Here is a 14,568-nt window from a genome sequence, read left to right on the forward strand (position 1 = left end):
ACATACTATTAGATGGAATCCTGCGATAGTGAGCTTATAGCCATATCTATAGCTTCACTGAAGCACTGTTCTGCCGTGTGAGTTTGTCACAGGTTTTTTCGACTTTCTTTTTGAGCCCCTCATCCTGTTTCACCTTGAGCCGCCGCTGACCATAATAATCACATTGTCATTTAGAACTACTTTTGCAATTACCACAGCACACCCAAAGTTCAACCTTGGCTACAGTAGGAGGCCATCACTCCTGCGGGGAGGTGAAGTGGCACAACTTTCTGTTTCTAGTCTCTCAAATTAAGGGCTGATGTGCGGAAGTGCAAAGGAGTCAATAAAACCTGATAAAATACACATTATGTAACAATTTTTTTAACACATATATATATATATATACATATATATATATATATATATATATATATATATATATATATATATATATATATATATAAAATATAAAGACTGACTATTAGGAGCTTCTTGTTTTTGAAAAATAATAACTCTTAAAAGCTCCATTTGAACGGCATTCAAGCCTTGTGAGAAGCTGCGGCAGAGCGGTAAGTTTCTCAATAAATGATGTATGATGGGAACCAAGATGAAATGCTTCGGTTGAGAAATGGTTGACCTACCCTTTAATTCAAGTTTGGTGATCTTTTAATATGCATGCATCATTTATTTTTATTTATCTATTCATTTCTTCATCTCTATATGTGTCAGAGAGAGCAGACCAGACTGGAAGCAGCAGTACTTGGTGTTGTATACCAGCGCTCAGCTAGTCTGAAACTCCATAATTGATGGGGAAACATTTTAATGCAGGACCATGCCCGAGGGACACATTTCTGGAGGCCAGACAAGAAAATGCATTTAGTGAGCCAGCGCAAGACGTAGGCACATGACTACTCATATCACATGTCAATTAAAGGAAAAGAAAACAGCAAAACGGCTCTTATTGGAACTTTTTGTGGTTCATCAATCTGCATGTAGCTTGTGCCTGTTCTCCACATATGTGACAAAGGAACCCAATTACTGGAGAGCAGGCAAAGTTGTCCCTCAAAAAAAATACATATATATGTATGCATATATGTATGTATATGTATATACATTTTTTTCGGAACTGCTAAAGCATGTAACCAAGAGAGATGACATAATTGGTGCAGAAAGGGGTGAACAATAATAGTGGTACATTTTGACCCAGTGGCGCTGATCTGTGAAGGGGGCGGAGCAGTTACATCTACAGTAGTTCATTGGGAAAGACGGCGAGTCCGATCCGTGGAGCTCGGCTGCAAAGACGGGAAACTGAAACACGTCCGGTGTCGACGGAGGCCGGTGTATTTATTCTTGAAATTAATTATTTTTCTCCTTAAAAGTGCCACTCAGACCCTAGACGTGTCTTGTACACTTTTCCGTAAAAGGAGGCCATGTGGAAATGACTCCCTGCTGCCTTTACCGGATAATTGTTTTCATCCTGCACTGTTACGGATTCCATGTTAATCCCCAAGCACGTCTTCAAGCGCAGCGGTTGGTTTTCTTTGTTCTTTGTCTTCGCTTGTGTTACTCTGCCCCTAAACTCTGACCAACACATCACACCACCAGCCATGTCATGTTTGGAGCGGTGACAGGCAGGGGGAGGTCTCTCTGAACCGTTGGTGAAGCGGCGACTCGTTTGCTCGCGGGGCTTGCAGGACACTGCGTCTTTGTGTTCGTCCCTCGCTACGAGTGCGCCAGCGTACGCACAATAAAAACAAGTTGTGTTTGTTTGCGAGGACGCCGTTGTGCTGACCGGCTGGTGCCGCCGTCTGCGTATGAATGTACATATGAGACGGGAAACAGGAGGAATGCATCGAACAATGCTAGATTATGCAGATTAATTACCGTTATTATATTCTCCTGATCGGATACAAACCCGTTATGTGCTGAACCAGCAAGATAACGTTGCACTGACAAGCTGTGCTGTCTGCCAAAGTGAATAGATGCACAACATGTTTTGGACATGACTGCCGTGCTGCCATCCAGTTATATAATTTCAATTTCGATGTTTCAACTTTGACATTTTCACAAAACAGGCTGTGCGCATTGTCATCACTAAGCCTGTATTACCTGACTGTTAAATGGTTTCTCAAGGTGCTGATCACAGAACTGGTGCTTTTGGGCTGCTATTGCCGTCACGTGGGTGTTGGTTTCCATGATATTAAAAGCCGGCCCCAGGGAGGTCCCCACGATGGCTCCTGCGTTCCATTGGGTTTGTGGGAGATTTTTCAATGCTGTAGTCTCCCTGCATTTTGGCAAAATCCTTTGGTTGGAGAGATTTTAACGACTGCTTATTGGAAGCACGGGTGGAAAAAAAGCGAGAGGGTTGTCCCAAGGTAGGCACTGCCCCACTATGGCATCTTTGTCCCAGGCCCCAAGTTATCCAGCGGCTATCAGCCGATAGCACAGTCATTTACAATGGCAAGCAACGAGTTTGACCGCAACTATACATAGTAGATTTCTCCTTGAAAATAAGAAAATAGCCAGTTGAAATAGAATCAGAGGTATCGATCAAGATACTTGAACCAATTACCAGTGACAATACGTGCGTGCCGACATACCTTTTTTTCATAGGGAAGGAAAGCCTGTTTTCTTGGCTGTCTCCCATTTCAAGTGAGGGCGCAACGTTTGCCCCGGCAGCGAGGCGTCGATTGGTGCTGACGGTGATACCTGCTCCGTCACCGCGTTGGAACGGAGCAGAGCGTGGGACTGGATAAGAGCCGCTGTTGCGTACGCGCTACGGCTCTGCAGGACAGAGGCTCGGGATGGACCCCACCTTTTCGGGGCGGCTCATCTGCCGAGTCCCGTTGACCCCGAAACCCCCCCCCCCGCCGACACCACGTAGAGCTCGACGACACGACCACTTACCCCGGAAAGATGGATCATGGAGATCTCTGAAGGCCTCGGCGCAGGAAGAAATGTGTTGGGTGTGTTGATTTCCCATGCATTACGTACCAAGGTGACATTATTTGTCGAAAAAAAACAACCCTATTTATTTTAACCCCTTTGTGGCAGCCCCTTATCATATGATGGTATTTTGAGTGTTTTTTTTTTTAACTTGCAACACAAAGCAGTTCCGCTCGTGAAATGATTTATCTTTTCCAGGGCGAACAGTTTCACATTTTTGTGTCCGTCGGCATCAGAGGGAAATGGTTCGGAGTGGAGACGCGCTTCAGGAAACACCGGCGCAAGAAGTGCTCAAGTAGCAACCGCACGAGATTCACCTCTGGATCTCGCTTTTTTTTTTTTTTTTTTCCTTCTTCTTCATACTTTTCATCCGAAATGTCTGGACATTATGTTCATCCCTTTGCCGTCTGGAATAGAAACATGCTTTAGAGCGGCGGCCAAAGTCCCTGCTTTTCGCTTCAAGCCAACACATTTACAGCCGCTTTGAAGGTTAAGCGCTCTGTGACCTGAACCTCCTCCTCCCAAAACCCTTTGAAGATTGGCCTCTAGGGAAAGAGGGATTATTGCCCTCATCACAATTGAGCTCAACAGTGCGTTTCCCGAAGTCAAAGTTCCATTTATTTTCTGAATCGAGGTTTTTGGTTATTAGCCATAATGTCGTAACCGTCCAAGGTAGACCTACCACCAGCTATGAGATTGTGAAACAATGGTACCTGCACCTGTAGAGGCCACAAGTCCATGTGATATCAACCTTGTTTTCAGAAAAAAAAAACATGTTTTATTTGCAATGTCATGGAGAAGTACTACACAACCCACAACCCTCAAGTGTAGCCGTTACCATGGAAATGTTTACCGCATCCGCAGTGACATTTTACCAGTTTTATGCCTGCGATTGTTTACCACAGAGCAACCATGATTTCAACACTATTATCAGTATTATTATTATTATTATTATTATTATTGACACTATAATAATGACAAAAGTTAAATTCAAGAAGTGTGTTAAACTATCGTTATGTTGGAAGGCGTTGGAAAGCTATCATTCGCAATGGTTTATGGGATGAGTAGCTCCATCACTCTTGAAATAATTATGTACACAATCTTGTACCTTTGCCTTTTTTTCCCCAATTATCATTTTTTTCTCCAAATCAAATGGGTTATGGTCATTAATCATCTCGTGGTCGGTTGGCTTGGTTCCAGGCTTAAAACTCTTCATAGAAGGATTTTCTGAAACGTCAATGGAGCGAATGAATGGGAAATTCACTTCCGGAAACGGAGACGTTCTAAAAGTGGGCGGTCACTGTGGACCTCTATCAGTAAAACCACGCTGTCTTGTGATGGATGGACGGAGGCTTGTGTAGAATTTTTCCAAACCTGAAACATTATGTGTTCAACATATTAACATTTTTTAAATGTTTGCTAAAATTGCAGAAGGGTTAACATAAGCCGCTTTCACACATCCACGGCAACCCTGAAATTACGCAGAGTTCATGTGTGAAAGCAGCGGCATTCACTTAATGCTGGAGGCTAGGGGGCCTTTTGTCAACCAAAACACAAACAATATTAGTATTGTGAGTTTCAAAACAAATACCGCTCAAAATTGAACTGAAACCCCCGTTGTTTCAAGGACTCTCCCTTTATTACACGTCATAGATTACATTAAAAATAATCCCAAATGAAAAGACCGTGTTAAGCACTCAAGTTCACTGTCTGACACGTGAAGGAAAAACATTGTGTGCATAACCGCAGCAAAAACGCCTGGTACTCTACAATAAGTAGGCGAACTAGAGCTATACCTACAGATGTTTCTACAAAGACTGACATGGGTGTACTTCAGATATGTAGTCACTCGAAGGGAACTCAATATGCAAATAAATTAGCCAATTCTACAGTCTATGCAGCTATGCGCCGCCTAACAGCACCACGATACCTGTAGCCTCACAATAAACTTACTGTGTCATAGGGCATGCGGAGATATAAAGGAACATGGCCGCCACGCCATGTTAGCGAGTTGTGTCACCCGCCGTCCGGTGTGACGCCTTCCCCTGAACATTTCAAAAAGACTGGCGTGCCAGACTCTGGGAAGCATTTTAAGTTCAAACATCTCAAAATAGGGCTGGGCGATATTGACAAAATCAAATATCGCAGTATTTTTTTTTTTTCTCTTTGCCTCAATACCGATCATCGATTTGTCAATATTTTGGGGATGATTTTATGAGTTATTTACACAAAATAAATATTTGAGGAGAAAATCATTAGCAATGTGGATATTAGGACTAATAAAGTCGCTGATCGGAAGGCAGTCTAAAAAGTTTACTTCAACACGTTAAGAGCCGGAAAAGACAACGTTTGACTATACCGCAGTATGATGGTAACCAAAGTCCCAAACGATATCTAGTCTCATGTCATGATATCGATATTATATATATGATATATAGCCCTATCTTGAAACAATTAAAGAGTGTTCACTTTTTTGTCATCTACAGGGAAGACATTCAAATTCAGGCAAGCAAATTATCTATACAGTAGATATTCTTACAGAAATATAATCTGCATCAACTGATTTAGCTTAGCAATAACAAAATAACCACTTTGCTATAACTAACTCCTTACTGTTATGTGTTCTTTTTTTTGTTTTTTTTCGTTTTGTTTTTTTTTTGTTACAGAAAGCAGCTAATTCTCTATTGCTGACATGGTCTCAAAGCTATTCTATAATCTACATTTTTACTTTTCTATCTTATACGTTCAGTCATAAGCAGATTAATTGAGTCCTTAAGGATCAATGAATATTCAAATAGGTTGAGATGATGCTGTGTGTGTGTGTGTGTGTGTGTGTGTGTGTGTGTTTGGGGGGCGGGGGGCTGTTCTTTGTGCCATATTGCTTTCCTCGGGTTATTTCCAAGCGATGATGGGGAGTTTCCTCCTCCTCTTTTATTTTTATTTTTTTACCCCTGAATTGGAAGTGAATCCACTGGTCTATGTCACCATCGGTGCGGCATTGTCAAGAGGAAACGACCGCGCGGAGCGTCTGTTCCTCCTCCTCTCCGCGGCGCGGGTCCACCGCGTCCCGCGCCGTGACGTTCGAGTCTGCGTGCTCCCGCGCGGGACACGGCGGGCTCGGGCTCGGGCTCGCCGGGTGGGGGTCCGGGTCCGGGTGGGGGTCCGGGTGGGGGTCCGGGTGGGGGTCCGGGTGGGGGTCCGGGTCCCGGCTCCGCGGGCGCACGATGACGCACTGTCTGAGCGGCTCCCCGCGCCCCTTGGCCGTCGCGGCGGCGGCGGCGGCGCGGCTGTCGCGCTCGTACTCCTCCTGCGCGCGGCGGATCTTCCGCTTTCGCAGCTTCCGCTTGTGCAGGTGGAACGTCGCCAGGGAGACGAGCACGATCCCCACGAGCACGGCGATCAGGACGACCAGGGCGAAGGTGGAGGAGAGCGGCGGAAGGATGGCGCGGTTCAGCTGCTGCTGCGCCGCCGCCGCCGCCGCGCAGGTGCCGTTGTCCTGGCAAGCGCCGCGCAGCGCGGAGAACCGCGCGTCCCCTGACGTCTTGGCCGTCATTCGGTTGGTTCTCCGCTGCCGAGGCCCCCCTTTCGATACGCGAGTCTCCGATGTGTCCCCTTCCCCCTCCGGTGCTCAGCGGGATGCGGGAGAGAGGGTCGCACGCCTCGGCTGCTCCATCTGAATTCCTACAAAAAAAACCAAAACGGGAAGACCGAGACGAGAGCGTCGAAGCGTCATTAGCGGCTCTTTCTCTCTCTGCGGGGGGGCTGTGAGCGTCAGGGGCACGCCCATTTCAATCACCCACGTCCTATAATCACGAACGAGCATTTTTACCAATCATTTCCAAAAAATAAATAAATATATATATAAATATATATATATATAGAGGCGCCACGGAGAGGGCCGTAACCCGTGCACGCCATTTCGGCACGGGAAACGCGCACGACTACGGAACGCGGAACGAGCGATCGACGGGGTCCGGGGGTGTTAATATGTACCGGCGCAAACGCCAACTTGTACATCTTGTACGTTCATCTTGGACTGTTTGCAGAGGGCGTGTCGGTCACCCCCCCCCCCCCCCCCCGCGTCTCTACAGCGCAACACGCGTGGAGATGGTTCTTACCTGGCGCGGTTCTCCCCGGATCCGTCTCTGAAGAGCGGCGCTACAACGGGTCGGAAGGAGCCTCGTTAACGCCAGTGACGCATGCTCACTACGAGCCGCGGCGCGCGCTTTGTTCGCAACGCAGGACTGGGGGGGGGGGGGGCAGCGACGTGCCGCAACCCCCCCCCCCCCCCCCCGCACACGCACGCGCGCGCGCTCACGCACAACGCGCGCGTGTGTGTCCCTCTCGCTTTCTCTCTCACCCTTATCTCACCCCCCTCTCTCTCTTCCCCCTGTCTCCCTCTGTCTCTCTCTCTCTCTCTCTCTCTCCCCGCTTCTCTCTCTTCCCCCTGTCTCCCCCTTCTCTCATCCCCTCTGTCTCTCTCTCTCTCCTTCTCTCTCTTCCCCCTCTCTCCCCCTTCTCTCGTCCCGGTCTCTCCCTCTGTCTCTCTCTCTCCTTCTCTCTCTTCCCTCTCTCTCTCTCTCTCTCTCCCCCCTTCTCTCTCTTCCCCCTGTCTCCCCCTCCCCCTTCTCTGTTCCTTCGTCTCTCCCTCTCTCTCTCTCTCTCTCTCTCTCTCTCTCTTCCCCCTGTCTCCCCGTTCTCTCGTCCCGGTCTCTCCCTCTCTCTCTCTCTCTCCTTCTCTCTCTTCCCTCTCTCTCTCTCTCTCTCTCCCCTTCTCTCTCTTCCCCCTGTCTCCCCCTCCCCCTTCTCTGTTCCTTCGGCTCTCTCGCTCTCTCTCTCTCTCTCTCTCTCTCTCTCTCTCTCTCTCTCTCTCTCTCTCTCTCTCTCTCTTTCTCTCTCTTCCCCCTGTCTCCCCCTTCTCTCGTCCCGGTCTCTGTCTCTCTCTCTCCTTCTCTCTCTTCCCTCTCTCTCTCTCTCTCTCTCTCTCTCTCTCTCTCTCTCTCTTTCTCTCTCTTCCCCCTGTCTCCCCCTTCTCTGGTCCCGGTCTCTCCCTCTGTCTCTCTCTCTCTCCTTCTCTCTCTTCCCCCTCTCTCCCCCTTCTCTCTCGTCCCCGGTCTCTCTCTCTCTCTCTCCCTCTCCTCTCTCTTCCCCCTGTCTCTGTCTCTGTCTCTCTCTCTCTCTCTCTCTCCTTCTCTCTCTTCCCCCTGTCTCTCCCTCTGTCGCTCTCTCTTCCCCCTGTCGCCCCCTGTCTCTCCCTCTGTCGCTTCTCTCTTCCCCCTGTGTCTCTCTCTCTCTCGCTATATCTCTCCTCTTCTCTCTCTCTTCCCCTTGTCTGTCTCTCTCTGTATCTCTCTCTCTCCCCCCCTCTTTCTGTATCTCCCCCTCCCTCCTTTTCTCTCTCTCTCTCTCTCTCTCTCTCTCTCTCTCTGCCCCCCCCTGCTCTACATCCGGTTGGAGAGGAGTCACATGACGAGCAGAGCTGCACCCCCATGTACATTGTTATTCAGCTGCAATGAATTTTCCCTTTTCTTCTCTCAAACGTTTATCTCTGGCCAATAAATGTGAGATTCACACAGGGTTTCCGTTCAGCAGCGCGGAATTACGACTTTAGTTTGAAACTTATTTGTGCCGAAGAATATTTTAGTGCAGGCAGGTGTGCGACTGTCAGCGCTGGGCTCTGATCGGCCGATAACGACAAACGACGCCATTGTCTGCGGCGTCGTTTGTCGCTTTGTGTCGTGACGTCATTCAATCGGCGGAAGAAGAAAACAAATAAATGTCAACTTTCCTTTCCGGTTCATTTTCTCACTGTGAAGTCATGAATACGTTTTTTTAAAAACGATATCCAGTGTTTTTTTTCCATTTGAAGTTTTTTTTTTTACGTCTTTCCCTTTTTCTATCTTTCTTGTCCACTCAACAACAACAATATGGGCACAGTACATTATGCCAGAGCTGTTCAGCATTACAAGGCACAAAGGACAGAATTGTGTATTTCAAAATACGTCTTAATGCCGAGGATGAATCGGCTTCAAACGTACGTATTTTTTTTGTTCTATTGCATCATCTATTTGGAATTCAGCTCGGTCTGTGATGGACGACTGAAAACGTAAACACCCACGCAAGAGTACAAGGTTGCGTACAAATTTTGAAAATACTGCCTATAAATATCCAGTGTAGTAAACCAGTCGCTAATAGAGCCCATTGGAAGTCAAATAATGTCACTGTCAGAGTTAAGAAAATATTGAGCCATATCAGTGTTTGGAATCTGTACCTTGCTTCTGGATAACACACAGATGGCACACGCACGTAACGTATTTGGATGTGACATGGTCCGGGTGACGTGCTGATGGTTTTTGGTGTTCTGTCCTTCAGCCCTGTTTCCTTGCGTGTGTAAAGTTGACAGCGAGTGTCACAATACTACACCGACACTTTCCATTCCGATTCCTTTGGTTCCGACGCGGAACTCGCTTTGGTTGAGGGGGGAGGAAAAAAAAAGGAAAAGAAATGTAAAAACCGGAAGTCCCCCCCAATGGAAATGGGGGATTAGTCTTGAGTGTCTCGTTGCGGGAGAATCCCTGACCGTTTTTTTTTTTTTTTTCCCCTCCACGCATCTGTCCTCCCCGTCCTCTCCATGCCGTCAATTATATTAACAACCCTGTTCCCTCCCAACGTGTTTTGGCCCCTCTCCGGTCGGTCACAGCTAAGCCGTCTTCTTTTATTTTCCTCAGGCTACGATGCTGTTGCGTGGGTTTCCTCCAGGTTTCCTCTCCCTTTGGGGGATAAATAACGTGCAATCTTATCTTATCTTATCTTATCTTGTCTTATCTTGCCTCCGAAGGCGTGGAGCTCCACCCTAATTGGAGTCCGTTCATTATCTACAGGAGTGAATGGTGTGTGAATGAAGGGTGTGTGAACCTGTGATGGTCTTGCCGTTTAGGGAGTCCATCTCTCTGCCTGGCGTCCATTGTCAGTTCGGAGAGGCCACGCTACGGCTTTCTGGGATATCACCCTGCACTATACCTCACTTTTCATTTCTTTGCTCCAGGCTCAGCGCTGCTGGCCAATTCATTTTTTTTTCCCAGACCTCAACACCAAACCTTCGTGATGACAAATTAGGTTTTTGTTTCTTTTCGACTCGTAATTGCTCAAATCATCACATTTGGATGTTTTTCTTCCCTGGTCCCCAAGCCAGATCTCCAGGCGAAATGAATTATAGGGTGCAAGAAAGCGTTTTCTGAAAGGATGGATGTCCCGTTCAAACTGGGCGTGTTTGTCCGAGGCCCAGATCAAGAAGGGAAGTCTAATTTCTAACGGCTTTTGTTTTCTTTGTCAATGACATCGATTTTTACTTTATTGTGTACACATACAGTATTGTCAGTTTATGGAGGTGGATAGACCAAATATCACGGTGACAAAGATTGAACCGCAGAGGTCACACACAATATACAGAGAGGAAGAGGAACAAGTCAAACATCCAGGAGGCTATACGGTAAAGGTCAATGGTTTTAGCCTATTTTGCTTTTGATCACTACACGGGTTACTTTGACAGGATCCAGTCGGGTTCCCAAACCATATATCTATTAGCGATTGAGTAGGTGCCGGCGGAGCTTGTCCGAGAAGCTGTAAGCGCTTCCAGAAGTGTCACATTCCTCATTTTCCTCCTTTTGATATGAAACACAATCAAGCCGTCAGGTGGATTCACACTTTGATGAGAGAGAGAGAGAGAGCGCTTGATATAGCAAACAGTGAGTCGTTGACCCGGTTCCAACGCGATGCATTATATACAACCACAAGTCGTTGGATTTCACCAGAGAGACAACGCCTTAAATCATTCATTGATTCCGGGGAAAGGGCTCGGTCAGGAGTGTGCCGAGGGCAGGCTGTGTTCATGCATACAGTACAGCGGGATTTATGGCCACAACAGCAAACCGACCCTACAGTCTCTGAGCGCCCATCGGGGACTGTGCTGAAAGGAGACGTGCACTGTATTTCTGCGCGATCAGAAGATAAGTGTTTTTTATTTCAATAATTCATTTCCCCAAACACAGTTTTCAGTACACCGACTACAAAGTGTATTTGTGACAATGCAGTGAGGAAATTAGCTGGAAAACCTGGCTGAACTCTGCCAGCCCAGACCGATGCGCAGCGTTGCACACAGGGGGGCTTGCAAACACCACACCACACACATTTTGGCGCATCCCACATGTATTTTCATTTGCTCCTTGTTCTGGATGCATGTCTTTGCTCAAAAAGTTCCGTTTCTTTGTGAGTATACTGCCGCTTTTAGATCATCCCGCCGATTCAAGTGAAACTCGTTTTGCAAACGGATATGAATTAATTTGCTGTGGGCTCAAGTAGCCAAAATCGACCGTTGTCCTCAGCGTTCAGAAGCATTCCTCACAGTCCCAGAGCTGTGGATGGCTTCAGGAATCAAAAGTCATGGGTGACAAGGAATGGATGTCCAACGATCAGTGTGAGGTTGATCTTGTGAGTCAGTCTTGAGGCTCTGAACTCTCTGCCGCCGGAGGACTTGGCTTGGAGCATTCTTGCGGCCGCAGGGTGTTTGTCTTTCTGCTGCTCGGGGACATGATGATGCTGTTCTGACTCCAAACACCACTACTAATTAAAACACTCACTCAATATCTACCTCACACACACACACACACACACACACACTCACTCACTCACACACACACACACACACACACACACCCTTAAACACCCTCTTGGTAATCTTTTTTTTTTTTTGTCTCGTATTTGTTACAGATGGTAATGGCCATGTGCCATAACTGTTCAGATTTTCTACGTACTTAATTGTGTTGTTTTGTCGATCTCTTGTTTGTTTGACGTGCGTGCTCCACTTGAGGTGATTGTCCCCTCTTGGACAGGCTATGGGGATTAGCTGATTGGTGATAAATCAAAACATAGGGGTGGGTGGTACACAGGGCAGCTGAAGGACAGGGTTCCTTGTTTTGTATTTATGATGAATATTAAAGCCGGGCATCGCAGGTTGGGAATTGAAATTCCACTTGCGGATTAACTCTTGGATGCAGTGGCACACGGATCCGTTCTGTTGTGTGCCCCGCTTGCCAAAATCAGAGCAGATTATAAAAAAAACAAACTAAAAAAAAAACTGTGAATAAGCGTCAACACCATCCCTTCCCCATTGAGAGAGTAAAGCTGTTATGCAACCACTTGGTGTTGCCAATACGTTATTTATTTATTTTTTAAGGAAATACATTTTTTTTCCTTTTTTTTGGTCAACATTGCTAGAACACTGTAAATCAAGGCTCCATACCGTCAATCAAAGCTGGACAGGATAACTCGACATGTTGGACGGTCCAGAGATGCAGCTGCACAGAAATCGCCTCATCCACATAAGCGTGTGTCGCCGTCTGCAACAATCGTTCAACTCCTTCCAGTGTTGAAAGCGCAGCAGCGATAACCGTCGGTGTGTTTTTTTGAAAGCCACCCCTTATCTTCCCTTGGACTCTCAGGCTTTCAGGCGGGCCTTTGAATTTGTCTTCAGAATAGCCGTGGCAGCGCAACTCAGCCCGTTGTTACGGTCGTCACTCTCCTTCTGGTATCTATTGCATTAATGGGAAGTCCTCACCGGCTGCGATATTATTTCTAGCCACTCAATGATTCCCGAGCCGTGGAACTTGATGAGGCCAATTCCGATACTGCTTTAATACAAGACTTGAATTTACCGCCCGGGCACATTAATTTACTTTTATTAGTCGGCCTCGCTTCTGTGGTGGACAGTGCTGCTGTCGGTGCTCACACTCAGCCAGGAGCGGTAACATCACATGGAATATCTTAAAGATGGCGTTTTCGGGCTCCTACCGATAACTACTATCTGCGCCATTTTGATTGGATTGTTCTTAAAACCAAAGATCGCATATGTTATACCTTATCTGACGTAAACTACTTTAGCCAGATACATTGTTTTGCCTTTTGGTGGCGCAGTGCATTGCACTGCTGCCTCACAGCAAGAAGGTCCTGGGTTCGATTCCCGCCTGGGGCGCTGTTGGCACCGTGCTCCGGGGGGGTTATCTCCCAAATAGGAGCCTTTCTGTGTGGAGTTTGCATGTTCTCCCCGTGCTCACATGGGGTTTCCTCCACCTACCGTCAGTAAGGACCCCCACCAAAAACATGCACCCATCATCGTCTGACCAGCGATGGAAACTTGTTACCAGGTCCCCGGGCGCGTCTTCGAGTGCTGCCCACTGCTCCTGGCTGTGGCCCCGGAGGAAGGACAAGCCAGGGTGGGTCAAATGCAGAGGCCTCATTTCACCGGCCACCATCCAAAGCATGTGCATGTGTGTGTGTGTGTGTGCATGTGTTGTAGTGTGGTGTGGTGCGTGATAATTAAAGATTCTTCTTCTTCTTCTTCTTTTGTACATATCCACTTTCACAAGATCATCACAATTTAAAGCCAGGCTGCAGACTGCCTAAAACCATACATTTGCGTCCTACTCAGCTCTGTGGTGAAAAGATAAGGCTCGGTTCAAAGAAGGACAATAACAGGAACTAGTAACTTCGGGGAAAGTGGGAACCATTCCCCTCCACACTCCCCTAAAGCTGCTCCAGCCAACGTTTCCCATTACACGACTGAGGTTTTCAGGCGTGCCGTGTTATTAGCTGCTGCAGCAATAAAGGTCATTATGGCTCTCTTACCAGGAATAAAGTGCTTTAAAGACAGGCTTTGTGCCAGTGGAAGGGCTCTCAGCCCTTCAGGTTCAAATATAACACAGTTGCAGTCATTTCCAGGCAATGTCCTCTGACGGACGTAACTCAGTGTGAGCATCGTCCAAGGGACAGAACGTTACAGCCAACATTCTTCTGGTTCAATAGGCGGTTCAGAATGCGGTCCAAATTAGATTTTCTTTCCAAGCCTTAATTTTGCATTCCTTTTGTGTATCAGTAGTCCTTCGCTCAAAGCCGTACCTCTCATTTTACAAGTGGGGTGGAACACAAAATCTCTGATTGGTCCGCTTTGCTGCGTTTGACTCGGCGCTCTTTCGGGGTGACCTTGCGCTACACTGCGCTATCAATTTACTTCAAAGTCTTCTTGCAATAATGGAACTCAGGATAGATGGGCGCCTTAATACGTATGTGATGCTAATGGTCGTTTTTATATTCAGCATCAGATTGTTTGATTAGATAGGTCAATGGTGGTCCTGCATAAAAGGCCGCATATTTCAGTTTTTCTTAGGAATTAAAACAATTCCCTGCAAATAAGATTTGCAAACTATAAATAGGATATACTGTACACTACAAATACAGCTTAATGCACTTCTTGTAGTGTATTTCAGTGCTTCAGCGTCTCTAGGCTCAGTCCAGGCTGTTTTCTGTGGGCACCAATCTTAAATTAATGAAGCATTGCTCCAATTGGCTTGGGCTGAAAACAGAGAAAGTTCTGGAAAAGCTACCGGTAATTGTGAACCCCATGTGATGTCACTGAGGGATATAAAACAAAACAGCTTGTTTTGAAAGAAACAAAAAAAAAAATTTGCACAAAATTGCATTTTTACAACCACATACAACAACAAAGTCCTTTCACATAGACATATTTTTCTCTTTTTACAATTGGGGTGTGATGTTGTGAAGAAGACATTACAAGCTTTCGAGACACAGCAA

General features: G+C 46.8%; 1 protein-coding gene across 1 annotated transcript; it reads right to left on the reverse strand.

The window, feature by feature from the left end:
- Positions 1-4,550: 4,550 nt before the first annotated feature.
- Positions 4,551-7,168, reverse strand: LOC307240253 (uncharacterized protein). The gene is made up of 2 exons (XM_080013975.1): positions 7,044-7,168; positions 4,551-6,606 (listed from the first exon to the last, which is right to left on the reverse strand). The coding sequence occupies exon 2, from the start codon at positions 6,476-6,478 to the stop codon at positions 5,927-5,929; it is 552 nt and encodes a 183-aa protein (XP_079870101.1). The 5' UTR covers positions 6,479-6,606; positions 7,044-7,168; the 3' UTR covers positions 4,551-5,926.
- Between the last annotated feature and the right edge of the window lie 7,400 nt (positions 7,169-14,568).

Source organism: Zeus faber (assembly GCF_960531495.2).
Source record: "Zeus faber genome assembly, chromosome: 14".
NCBI classification, from domain to species: domain Eukaryota; kingdom Metazoa; phylum Chordata; class Actinopteri; order Zeiformes; family Zeidae; genus Zeus; species Zeus faber.

Bases quoted from the DNA above. Each gene is read 5' to 3' on its own strand.
- LOC307240253 (XM_080013975.1), bottom strand. From the start codon at position 6,478: ATGACGGCCAAGACGTCAGGGGACGCGCGGTTCTCCGCGCTGCGCGGC.